This window comes from Sceloporus occidentalis, unplaced genomic scaffold (assembly GCF_023333645.1).
Source record: "Sceloporus occidentalis isolate IW3139 unplaced genomic scaffold, rSceOcc1.0.p SCAF_1, whole genome shotgun sequence".
In the NCBI taxonomy this organism is placed as follows: Eukaryota; Metazoa; Chordata; class Lepidosauria; order Squamata; family Phrynosomatidae; genus Sceloporus; species Sceloporus occidentalis.
In genome coordinates this window covers 151,163,447-151,176,140 of record NW_028316981.1, presented here as the reverse complement: position 1 = coordinate 151,176,140, position 12,694 = coordinate 151,163,447, and the positions used below count along the sequence as shown (strand labels likewise).

The 12,694-nt window shown below is 43.3% G+C and overlaps 1 protein-coding gene across 2 annotated transcripts; it reads right to left on the bottom strand.

Annotated features, from left to right (window-relative positions):
* Positions 1 to 2,176: 2,176 nt before the first annotated feature.
* PYM1 (PYM1 exon junction complex associated factor) lies at positions 2,177 to 10,508 on the bottom strand. 2 transcript variants are annotated; one of them, XM_089477453.1, is made up of 4 exons: positions 10,448 to 10,487; positions 7,701 to 7,766; positions 5,246 to 5,339; positions 2,177 to 3,297 (listed from the first exon to the last, which is right to left on the bottom strand). In XM_089477453.1, exons 1-4 carry the CDS (start codon positions 10,476 to 10,478, stop codon positions 2,778 to 2,780), a joined length of 711 nt encoding a protein of 236 aa, XP_089333579.1. In that variant the 5' UTR covers positions 10,479 to 10,487; the 3' UTR covers positions 2,177 to 2,777. The 2 variants fall into 2 exon arrangements, with proteins under 2 accessions (XP_089333579.1, XP_089333587.1); XM_089477461.1 differs by lacking the exon at positions 7,701 to 7,766 and having other exon boundaries at positions 2,178 to 3,297; positions 10,448 to 10,508.
* Positions 10,509 to 12,694: the final 2,186 nt, after the last annotated feature.

Genomic DNA, 12,694 nt, shown 5'->3' with positions numbered 1-12,694 from the left:
GTGGAACTGAATATCAGTAGATACCAAGGGCCCACTGTACACCTTAGACATGTAGCCTGAATATGAAAATCATTTATGTTTCATATACACCTTATAAACATAGGCTGAAGGTAATTTTACACACAATATTTCAAATAACTTTGCGCATGAAACAAAGTTTGTTTACACTGAACCATCAGAAAGCAAAGGTGTCACTATCTCAGCCACCCATATAAGAAAGTGGGATCCTGAGTGAAGGCTTCAACCCACTGCTTGATCCAGTGAACTACTTCGCATGAGAATGGGAAATCTGTGCCATTAGCAGGCTGCCATTTGCAGTAAGCCTGTGAGCTCAGAAAAAGGAAAACACCCCAGAAATGTTGTGTTTTTTCCACAGTTTTGCATTACTGTTTCATTTTCAGCCATGATCTCAGTGACCTGTACTTATAATGATCTGAAGGAGTGTGAAGCATTGGCTAGCCCCAAAGAGTGGGTGGTGATGCTGTCGGGTGGAAAAGATAGGAGTCTGGGATGGGAACTAGGTCAGCTATACTCCTTAAGCTCACTGCCAGGCACTCTGACCTAAAAAGGCAGCTGCAAGTCTATCAACAACATTGGTATCTTCCATCCTCCAAAATGAGGGTTCCTTTGGTCCTTCCTGCACCAATCATTATGCATATATAAAGAAATGGGTTCAGAAAAAGCATAACAGCAGGATCACACTCTAATAATAGATGAGCAATTTGAATATCTAACAGACCTTCTACCACCATTTGCTGGACAAAGATTACAAAGAACGAGATTGCTAACCCTCCCTGTCCTAGTTTAGTCAAGAGGATGCTTTTCACTCTCTCAGCATGTTTGAAAACCACTCAATTTTGCAATTTTTATTTTTTAGAATTGCTTTTCCCATATGCAAGAATAATGGCTCTGGTTTAATGCAGCACGATCTTGTTTGGGAGAACCTCATGGCTGCTCAGGGGCAAGTGGTGGGGAATTGATTCCAGAAGCTAAAGGTATTTGGAAAGAGAAAGATGGGAGCTTCACAGCTCAGACTGGTCACTTCTTTGAAGAACACACTTAGATTTCTTTTCCCAAGCTACAGACATTTTTTAAAAAGCCCTTTTAGCTCAGACCATCTAGCCCAGCATCCTGCTAGTCACAGTCCTCAACCAGTTGTCTCCTTTTGGAACACACAGACAGTTCACCCTCTCTCCTGATGCTGTTCCTCAGTAACTGGTATTCAGAAGCTCTGGCCAAAAAGTTCCAGGGGGTTGTTTTACAGAACATTTAGCACTTAAAGAGAAGATACCATCAAACTGCAAAGGAATGGTTCTCTAGCCCTCCTCTATTCCTATGGCTGTTGTTATATCTCAGGGCAGTAAATTCCTGGAATTAGACAAAACTTGGAAAAGTTACTTTTTTGAAATACAGCCCCCAAAATCCTTTTACCAGTATGGCAACTGGCAAGTAACTGGAGTCTCCACACTTACTCATCTGTTTCTGAACTGATCTGCCTTATAATACTTCAATAAGACCTTGTAGAAAAGCATTTCCTGCCCTATTTATTTTGATTGTCTTTTCCTGCACATTTCCCAGCTTTATTTATTTCTTTCTTTAAATGGGGGGTGTCCAAAACCACACATTATGTGGAGTATAGATACACCACATATATTCATGCCTTTAATTTAAAACTCTTTTCTAATTATCTGTCACATGGAATTTGCTTTTTTCACAGCTGACATACACCAATGAAAATTATAGCAGACTATCCAACTGAGAGACTAGAATTCAAATCCCCACTTGGCCATGCAAAGCCAATGAGTGACCTTTGGCAAGTCACAGTCTCTCAGCCCTAGACGAAGAGAATGGCAAACTTCCTCTAACAAATCTTGCCAAGAAAACCCTCTGGTAGGTTTCCCTTAGAGGTCACACTAACTTAGAAATGACTGGAAGGTACCCAACAATTCAATAGTCAAACAAACAAGACCTTATGCAAGGTCTGATACCAGAGAAAGTTTTTTAAAAAGTAGATTGGTGTCAATACAGCGTGCCCGCGCCATACGCGGCCTTGAGCATACGCGATCAAGCCGCGGGGTACGCGCGGGGTGGAACGTCCCATTCAACTGAATGGGCGCGCATGCCCGTTGCGCCCTGTGCGCTCCTGCGCCGCCGCGCACAAGCCCCATTGTTTCCAATGGGGCTCGAGCATAGGCGGAATTCGCCTTACGCGGCGGGATCCGGAACGGATCCCCTGCGTAAGGCGAGGACGGACTGTATACACTTTAGGTTAAAATGGAGAAAAAATGTATACCTAGACTCAAATGTCACTACTGCAATTTTTTTATTGCATCCTTTTTAAAAATGAAGGGGGGGGGAAGAGTAGGTGGGAAGTGGAGTGACCATTACAGAGCACATAAAGGTGTCAAGTATCATACAAGGAAAGGGAAAAGACATGGAACACTCCACCCACTTGGATGCCTCTGAACATCACCCCACTGTGCCAAATGGCATTCCCAGCTACCCACCCCAATGACGAGGGGGAGGGAAGCAACTAGAATGGATTTCAGGCAGGTGGCAAAGTAGTTTTGAGTGTCCTCAGGTATCTTAACACACCAATAGCTGAGGGAAATATTTTTTAAAAAATTTCAGACAGCACCCAACATAAAATAAAATAAAGGTAAAAAGGAGGAGCCTGAAGACAGTATTTTCTGGTCTGTGTACTGCACAGTTCTCAGAATGTTCCCCTGGGGACGGTTTGTTCCTATGCACATTATGTCCAGTTCAAATTCTAACCCTTACAAATCCAACTCCAGGTCCTCAAGTTCCTCTTCCAAAGCTTTCCTTCGAGCCAGCTTGTCTAACTGCTCTTTGGTTGGTTGCTTGATCTCCCCAGAGTCAATTCGTGCCTGTAACTCCTCCACCTGCCGTAATTTCTTTTTCAGGTTTTTGATTTTCTTGTTCTTCTCCAACATGGCTGTGGCAGCAGCAGATGAAGCATCCCCACTGCCTGCAGGGGGCCTTGTATTGCCAGTGGGCACAGCTGATTTGGCATCCCCACTGCTGCCTGGTGTCGCTGACAGGGTCGTTTTCTCTAGTGACTGGATGAGATCTTCTGTATCTCGCTCCCCCTTCTCTTGCTGCTGCTTTCTCTTCTCCTTGCGCTTTAGGTTCCTCTTGGCTGTCTTGGAGAGTCCTACCTCACCGCTCTCTGGTCCCTTCGGAGCTTGCTTGGTCGTCAGAGTGTTCACCTCTGGATTTAGTCCTGGAGGGAGCTCTGGCTTGCTCTTGAAGAATTTCACATACTTATTCTCATACCTGTGTTGAACAAAGGATATCAGAACTCTCTTCCCTCAGTATCTGAAATGAAAGGGTGGGCATGGAAAGTATATCTTTCCTTCACAGATTGGAATGATGTGATCCTACAGATGTTGTTGGTCTACAATGCCCAGCAACATAGCCAAGGGGGAGGGATCACTGCAGTTCAATAACATCTAGAGGGTCACACATTTTCCCATTTCTAGAAGCAAGGAGAGCAGGGCAGGCCCTAAAAACCAGGAAAAGGCTAGAGGTGCCCCTTTGGAATTCCAGCTGCATCTCCCAGTTTTCCTAAATAAAGGGCAGATGGAACACAGGCTTGAAGCCTCTGTTCTAAAGCAAGCAGGCTTCAATAGGTATGCTTGTAGCCCACACACTCTGGCATGTGATTATTGGTGCTATTTTTTATGCCATAGAGCTCAGCTTAGAGGGAATTGTACTCATCAAGGTGGCACCCTCTTTCTTATTATTATTTTTTGCACCATTAACTAGCACAGATGGGCAACCTTTGGGCTCTTTTATTAGTAAATCAAAAGTATTTCTAAACCCAGGAGGACATTATCAACAAAACAAAGACCCACAGAATCAGAGTTGGAACAGACCACAAGGGGCATTCAGTCCAACTTCTCTGCCATGCAGGAAGACACAATCAAAGCACTCTTGACAGATGGTCATACAACCTGTTTAAAAACCTCCAAAGGAGGGGGACTCTACCACACTCTGAGGCAGCATGTTCCACTGTTGAATAGCCACCTCACAATAGCATATCAATCTTTTCCAAAGGAAAATACTGGTTATAAAGGCAGTACTGTACTTATATGACATGTGCCATTTAGCTCTATAATAGGAGAAAGCAAAGTCTGTGCCCAAAACAGAAAAATGCTTGTGGAATCTATTGGATTTTGCAGCTGAGGGGAAAGACAAAACCTAACAATTCATATGCAGAGGTATTGTGACCCTGAAGTCGAAGGCTCCACTTTAGCACTATAGCCCATAGTTTGCTTTTGGGCGGTACTGGTGTCTAACTGAAATTAAAAATAGTAGCACTTATTTTTGAAGTGTCAATGGCTGGCATCAAAACCAAGCCTCTACAACAACAAAACATTAATCACGTCCAAGGCTCTGGGAAAACCAAGCAGGAGATATGCCTCCCTATCACATTCCCAGTGGCTACAACAAACTGCCTTTAGAAGTCCCTTTGATTTCAAAAGTGATAGTCTCCTGTGTGGCAAAGAGAGCTACCTGAGAAACAAGTAACCTCTGTGAGAGCACAGAACCATTCACATTGTTCTCTGGATATGAGCCTCTTTAATTTTTAAAATAACATTTCAATACACAAGTGTATTCATCTGTTCCTTTTAAAACTTTCACCAAGTAATTTGTTGAAGACCTTTTTAAGTGGGGCTGGCTGAGTAAGAGATTCACACACTTTATGTGAGATGGAGGTATTGCTTGATTATGCAAAACGCATAAGCACATCTGCACTGTGGTTCATCATCAAAGGTTTGCATTTCCAAATGGAGAATTCTCAGGAATCTGGAAGCCAATGAGGTGGGGTGATATTTCACAAAAAATAGTTTTAATATATAATATAGCTTTTTCCCCACCCACCCCATTCAGTTTTCTGCGACATCATAATATGAAATTGAAATTAAATGGAACTGAGTAGCCCATTAGTATTATTATATTCAGGAGCCATAGGGCTAGTGGGATGATCATTTGAAAGGCTCTGCTGTGACATGGTTTAGTTAGACACCACGGATATTTCAAGATGAGACAGATATACAGCCCCCTCTCCATTTCTTTCTTTATATTACCCAGTAGATCCCAAATCATGTTCCTTCTGCTACCACTAAACAAGGTCAATACATTATTTGGAGCAAGCTTCTTATATCAGATATATCTATTTAGATAAATACTGGGCAAGAAAAACAGAAGTTTAACTTACACTGGTACTTCTTCTTGGGGAACATAACCTTCTTTCACCCTCCTTTGTTTCCTCCAGGTACCATCTGGACGCTGTGTGGAGGCAATGTATTTTCCTGAAACATTTATAAGAATTTTAATTTATGAAAAAGCATTGCCCTATTTTTTAAAAATATCTGCATGTCTATATTTTAACTGTACTTGTGTGACTATATAGGGTTTCTGTGTCCTTTTTTAAAAAATGCTTTGAAGTTACACCTATATACAGTAACTGGAAAAGGACTTATACAGTATAAGCTTATATTTGATTTCAGTTTTGAAAAACACACTACAGTAAGGCTCTGTGCCTTGCTTTAGAGAAGATACCACTCCTAGAGGCTTACATGAGGGGCAGTCCTCCACTATTAGCTGAATAAATTTTTGCTAGGGGCCAGGTATGGTCCATGGAGCTCTGCATTTTGTACCTCTGGTTTGTTTAGTTTGCATATTATCAAATAAGGAAGGTGTTTCACAAAAATATGAATGTGAAATTCTCCTGTGACTCATCACATGCAAAGCAATTTCTTGCAGGTGAATAACTGATATTCATTACTCTTCAGTTTACTGAGGAAGATTTACTGAGGAAGAAGCTGTGCTGAGAATGAAGGGAACTTACTTCTGAAGAGATATCCACAGGATTGCACTGTTAGTGATGCTTACACTAGGTAAAGTAGCTCACTATTTTTATGCTCATATTGAAGATTGCATGCCAGTTCACATGTGTGAACTGGCATGCAATAATGCAGAAAGCAGCTAATTCACAAAATACATGGGGAAAAGTATCAAACTGCCATAATCCAATGCAGACAAACAAACTTTCCCTAATCCTGGGACTGCAGCTCCCACAATCTCCAGCCAGTACTGCCAATTATCAGGAAGGCTGTGAACTGCAGTTTGAAAAATCTGGAGGAACTAGGTTGGGGAAACCAACATTACTCTTCAGAGAGCAGCCTGCACTGGTTACTTAAACCAGTGTCATATAGCAGTCAAAACACTGTATATAGACTGAAGAATGTGTTTGAATGTGTTAACTGCCTTCAAGTCAGCCTCGACTTATGGTAACCCTATGAATGAAAGACCTCCAAGTCCCCTTATCATCACCACCCCTAGGCGCTGGCTAAATGGGCCTTATGGGGCGCCGTCGTGATGTGCAAGGGGCGGCGCTTTCAGATGCCCCTCGCCCCTCACACGTGATGAGGGCGTCAAAATGGTGGCGCCCTGTACATATGGGCGCTGCCATTTTGACGTGATGGATGCCTAGCGTCCGCACGTCTCGGCGCCCTTGTGACACAGAAAGAACCCGATTTTTGCAGGTCCTTTTTGCTGCACAAGGGAGCTGCGCAGTTTGTCCGCTGCAGCTCCCTCGCGCAGTAAACCAGGACGGCAGGAGACCGCCCTTTTTGGGCTGTCTGTATCCCGCCCTACTTAGCTCTTGTAGAATCAGTGTCATGGCTTCCTTGAGTCTATCCACTTAGAATGCAGTCTTCCTCTTTTCCTGCTTCCCTCTGCCTTACTAAGCGTTAGTGTCTTTTCTAGTGAATCATGCCTTCTCATGATATCACCGAAGTATGACAGCCTCAATTAGGGCCCGAACAGACAAGCCAAAATAAAGCTGCTTCGGGTCACTTTGGAGGTATGCTGTTTAAATGACACACGTGTCTTAAGAAGCCAGAAGCTGTGCTCCAGTCCTTAGGACAGGAGCATGGCTTTGGCGCGGTTTCTGGCCTCTTGGGATGCATGCATCATTTAAATAGCATACCTCCAAAGTGACCCGAAGCAGCTTTATTTTGGCCTGTCCATTTGGGCCCCAAGTCAGCTTGGCTTCTAGGGAGAATTCAGGCTTTATTTGTTTTTGGACTCATTAATCTGTCTTTTTAACAGTCTGGTATCCACACCAGCACCACATCTCAAATGACTGGAGAGACTTGGATTGAAACATCAGTTGCAGACAACCTATCCCACACAAAATGTTGTGAGCATAAAGTGCAAGGAAAGGTAGTTTCTACTGCCTTGAACTCCTTGGAAGAAAAGCAAGATATTAATTTAATGAATAAATGTGATACCTGCTATTACGTATGTACAGCAGACCCTTGGTAGCTACTGGGGTTTGGTTCCAGGATTCCCCGTGGATATCAAAATCCATGGCTGCTCAACTCCCATTAAGTACAATGGCATAGTGAAATGGTGCCCCTTATATAAAATGGCAAAAACAAAGTTCGTTTTTTGAATTTATATTATTTTTTAGTACTTCCAAGCCATAGATGGTTGAATCCGAATACAGAGGGCTGACTGTATATACAGTTGATTCTAAAAGAATGGTGCAAAACCAAATAAAAGAACAGCTTTACTTTTGCAGCATTCTTTTAAAATCACCTTGTATACTGGATAAAATTTTAATCATTAAAAGTCCAACAAGGAAAAGGCGCATCAACCAATACCTTTAATAAGTCTGGGGAAGGAATAATCTGCAGATCCACCTATTCTTGTCCCTGCAGAAATTCCATCTGTTGCACAAATAATAAAATTTGCATGTGATCATTTTCATATTGGGTGGGATGGACAAGGGAGGAACAGAAAAAAAAGACAATTAAATACCTGCAATCTAAAATAGTCATTTGGCTTCAGAAGGGCTCCTACACCTTGAAAACTGCACATCTCACACACAGGTATATACACTGTGAAGCCATGTTGCTGTTGTTGTTAACTGCCTTCAAGTTGATTCCAACTCATGGGGACTCTGTGAATTAGATCAAGACCCCTCATCCTTCACTGTTCTACTCAGGTCCTGTAAATTAAGGCTTGTGAGCCGCCTTGGGTCCCTTTTTGGGAGAAGAGCAGCATAAAAATGAAATAAATAAATAAAAATAAAAATAAAAAAGTTGATTCTCTTCCTATATTTTTACTGTTCAGCTCATACCCATAAGTGGTGATGGTGAACACAATGACTTGGACTAGCCTCAACCTTAGTGCTCAGTTGTGTATCTTTACACTTTAAAACCCTTAATATGCAATTTTATTTAAACCCATGCATCTTTCAATTCAGTGGCAAGAGGGCACCCCCCCCCGCCAGAGGACAGGCAAAATCTCCGTAAAACTTGTGGAGGCCCTTTCACGTGTTGTGTGACCTTAATCTCCCCCATTCCCATGTTATCTTTAGTGGATAAAGTGTTATTTTTTTCCTGCTTCGCTCCACCTTACTAAGCATTAGTGTCTTTTCTAGTGAATCATGCCATCTCATGATATGACTAAAGTATGACAGCCTCAGTTAGTCATCTTGGCTTCCAGGGAGAGTTCAGGCTTGATCTATTCTAGGACCCATTTATTTGTTTTATTTATTTATATGAAATACTTATATCCTGCCTTTCTTCCACTACGGGATCCTTTTTTGGCTGTCCGTGATTATCTCAGCGCTCTCCAACACACCTTTTCTCCAGCACCATATCTTAAATGAATTGATTCTCTTCCTATCCACTTTCTCCCCTATCTAACTCTCACATCTCACATCTCTCTATATGTTTTTAAGGTAAATGAAATAAATAAATAAATAAAAACAAAATAAAAGAGTTTATTCTCTTCCTATCTGTTTTCACTGTTCAGCTTACCTCCATCCATCAATAATAATAATAATAATATTTATTTCTATCCCACCTCTTCAACAAGATTTATTACAAAATGTTGGGTTTGTTGGTGAGATTAAAGGAGGAATTTTTTTAGTATTTTAAGAAATCTACAACAGATTGAGGTGGCTTACATCAGTAAAAAAACCATATAATACAATAAAATAAATCCCATTGTCCCCTTCCTCTTTAAAACAAATCAATATAAATAAATCCATGGCGATGAGGAATGCAATGGCTTGGAATCATAGATTCATAGAGTTGGAAGAGACTACATGTGAAAGGGATCTAGGAGTCCAAGTAGACCATAATTTGAACATGAGTGAACAGTGTGATGTGGCAGCTAAAAAGGCCAATGCAATTTTAGGCTGCATCAATAAAAGTATAGTGTCTAGATCAAGAGAAGTAATAGTGCCACTGTATTCTGCCTTGGTCAGGCCCCACCTGAAATATTGTGTCCAGTTCTGGGAACAATTCAAAAAGGACATTGAGAAACTGGAGCGTGTCCAAAGGAGGGCGACTAAAATGGTGAAGGGTCTGGAAACCATGCCCTATGAGGAACGACTTAGGGAGCTGGGGATGTTTAGCCTGGAGAAGAGGAGGTTAAGAGGTGATATGATAGCCCTGTTTAAATACTTGAAGGGATGTCATATTGAGGAGGGAGCAAGCTTGTTTTCTGCTGCTCCAGAGAACAGTAATCAATGGAGCAATGGATGCAAGCTCCAGGAGAAGCGATTCCCCCTCAGCATTAGGAGGACCTTCCTGACAGTCAGGGCTGCCCGAAAGGGGGACACACTCCTTCCTCGGTGTGTGGGGGAGGCTCCCTCCTTGGAGGTCTTCAAACAGGGGCTGGATGGCCCTCTCTCACAGGGGGTGCTTTGATTGTGAGTTCCTACATGGCAGAATGGGGTTGGACTGGGTGGCCCTTGGGGTCTCTTCCAACTCTATGACTCTATGCTTCACAAGGGCCCTGATCCAGTCCAACTCCATCCTGCCATGCAGGAACTCTCAATCAAAGCTCCCCCAGTGACAGAGGGCCATCCAGCCTCTGCTTAAAGAGTAGCCTTAACAACTTTGTTGCTCATGTTGTGTATTTTTACCCTTCAAGACTCTTAAGGTGTGTAATTTAACTTAAACCCACGCCTCCTTTCCACCCAGTGAATCACTCTCCCATACAGAGAGAGAGAGAGAGAGAGAGAGACAGGAGAGGCCCAATCCCCATGAAAGGCCCTTTCATCAGGTGGCCATGTTGCCTATTGAGAGGAGGAAAGGGGCACACGTGTGAACAAGGAAGGCTCATCATCCCCGCCGCTTCTCCAAGGCTGAGGAGCAAGAGCAGGAGAAGTAGTCCCTGCTGCAGGGAAGAAGACCTGTGGTGGGAAGGGGGCGGGGCTTGGCGGAGAAGCGGAGGGAGCCTTTCAGGCGGAGGGAGAGCGGCCAAGGAGGAGGCGGAGCGCCGCCCGGAAGCGCCCAGAGGAGGCCTATGGCGGGGCTGGAGGGACGGGGAGCCCAGCGGCGCCCGGGATCCCTCCGCCTCCTCCCGTCCCCATCCTTGCTTCCCCACTCACCGGTTTCATCAGTAACATAGGGAGTCGCCATCTTGGAAGCGCGACCTACTTCCGCCTGCCTTGCCTCCACTTCCGGATGTGACGTAGGAGAAGGTGGAGGAGGGGGACAAAAACCAAAACCACTCCAGCGGCCATTTTGTATCGAAGCGAGCGCCGCTCACCTCTTTCCCTCCTGGCTTCCTGTAGTCCTGACCTCAGCAAGACTTGCCCTTCGTAGTTGCTCTACTATTTCCCCCCTGTATTTTTGCCCGGAATTCGCAACCCGCACTGCAGAAATAATCCCGTTTTGACACCGCTCTAACCGCCTTGGCTCAGTGCTAGGGGATTATGGGAGTTGTAGTTCGTTGTGGCTGTCTCTCTCTCTCTCTCTCACACACACAGAGCTCTGCTGTGGTGTAACAACAAACTACAATTCACAGGATCCCCTAGCATTTGTACATGTAGAAAATAGAAGCTATTTGAACCAAAGGGCGCAGTATTCCCCTCTTCCTACGCAAGACGTCTTTCTATGCAGTTAGAGTGGTATCAAACCGGATTATTTCTACAGTGTGGATACACCCCCGCTTTTTATAAGTTAGAAATGGACACACTCTTGGGAATTGTAGTTTATTGTGGCACCAGAGCTCTCTGACACAGGAGGCTAAATGTCTCACAAAACTACAGTTCCCAGGATTCCCCAGCATTGAGCCAGAGCAGTGAAAGCGATCTCAGACTGGATTGTTTATGCAGTATGTTTGGGATGATGAGATCCATGACTGTGAACGCAGCAAGCAGCTTCATAACACAAGCGCAGAACTGTGCCCATCTCTAATATATGAAAAGTGGGGGTGCATCTATACTGTTGTTAGCTGCCCTTGAGGCCCTGTGGATGAGACGGCTCCAGGAATCCCTGTCCTCCACTGCCCTTGCCTGTTACCCTACTGATCAAGTCTATCCATCTGGTTTGTGGTCTTCCTCTCTTTCTTCTACCCTCTACCTTTCCTAGCATTATCGTTTTTTCTAGCAATCGGTGTCTTCTCATGATGCGGCCAAAGTACAATAGTCTCAACTTGATCATCTTTGCTTCCAAGGAGAGCCCTGGTCTGATCTGTTCAAGGACCCATTTCTTTGTCTTCTTGGATGTCCATGGTATCCTAAGTACTCTTCTCCAGCACCACATTTCAAATGAGTTTTCTTTTTGTCTGCTTCCTTCACTGTTCAGCACTCATATCCATACATGATAATTGGGAATACAATGGCCTGGACAGTTCTGACCTTCTGTAGTCATTATTTTTGTTTTCTTTGCATTTTCATCTTTGACTTTCGTTATTAACTGTTCCAATTCCTGAATGTCTTCTGCTAATATAATGGTGTTGTCCTACATATCTTAGGTTGTTAATATTGTTTGCTCCTATCTTAACTCCTCCTTTTTCTGATTCTAATTCTGCTTTTCTTATGTTTTCAGCATATAAGTTAAACAAGTAGAGTGATAGGATGCCTGACCCTTTGCCTATTGGGAACCACTCTGTTTCCCTGAATTCTGTTCTGATGGTGGCCTCTTGTCCTTGGTACAGATTCCTCATCAGGACTATCTGATGTAGTGGCACCCCCATGTCTCTGAGGGAATTCCATTGCTTTTTCTGATCTGTATAATCAAATGCTTTTCTGTAGTCTATGAAATATGCTGATTCTTTTTTTGAATTCTTTGGTGCACTCTGTATTATGTGCTCTTTTCCCCATAGAGCATCCCTGCCTTTGGTTTGAACTTGGCTTTGATTTCTCTGATTTTTTTGGTTGACGTCGCTACACTGTAGAAAGAAGGAATTTTGATACTACTTTTACTGCCATGGCTACGTCCTACACAATCCTGGGAGTTTTATGAGGCACCAGCGTTCTGGCACACAAGGCTAAAAGCCTGGTTTAATCACAAATCCCATCAGATGGAGCTACAACACTTAAAGTGGTGTCACACTAGATTATTTCTGCATTGTAGTGACTTTAAATTTTTAATCCAAATTCATCTTGTCCTCGATCTAATCTACATTATTAAAATATTCCTCATTCCAGTCAAATTGAATGTAGGTTACACATGATTCACAGAAGTTAAGGCTTTTTGCAGTGTGTGTGGGGTGAGGTGGCTATAAAACTCAAAACTCCACAGAAAAGGCTTTGTGGTTTTTATTGGAGTATCAACGGAAATCTGTAGAAATGTGAATTATTGCATGTGTGGCTGCCCCTCTGTTTTGCACACTTATAGCTGCACTTCTT

Excerpts from the sequence above, each read along its gene's own strand:
- PYM1 (XM_089477453.1), bottom strand. The coding sequence starts at position 10,478 with ATGGCGACTCCCTATGTTACTGATGAAACCG. Across the intron at positions 5,340-7,700 it reads CTTCCCCAGACTTATTAAAG|GAAAATACATTGCCTCCACA; the intron begins GTATTGGTTGAT and ends TAAATGTTTCAG. Across the intron at positions 3,298-5,245 it reads CCCCAAGAAGAAGTACCAGT|GTATGAGAATAAGTATGTGA; the intron begins GTAAGTTAAACT and ends TGTTCAACACAG.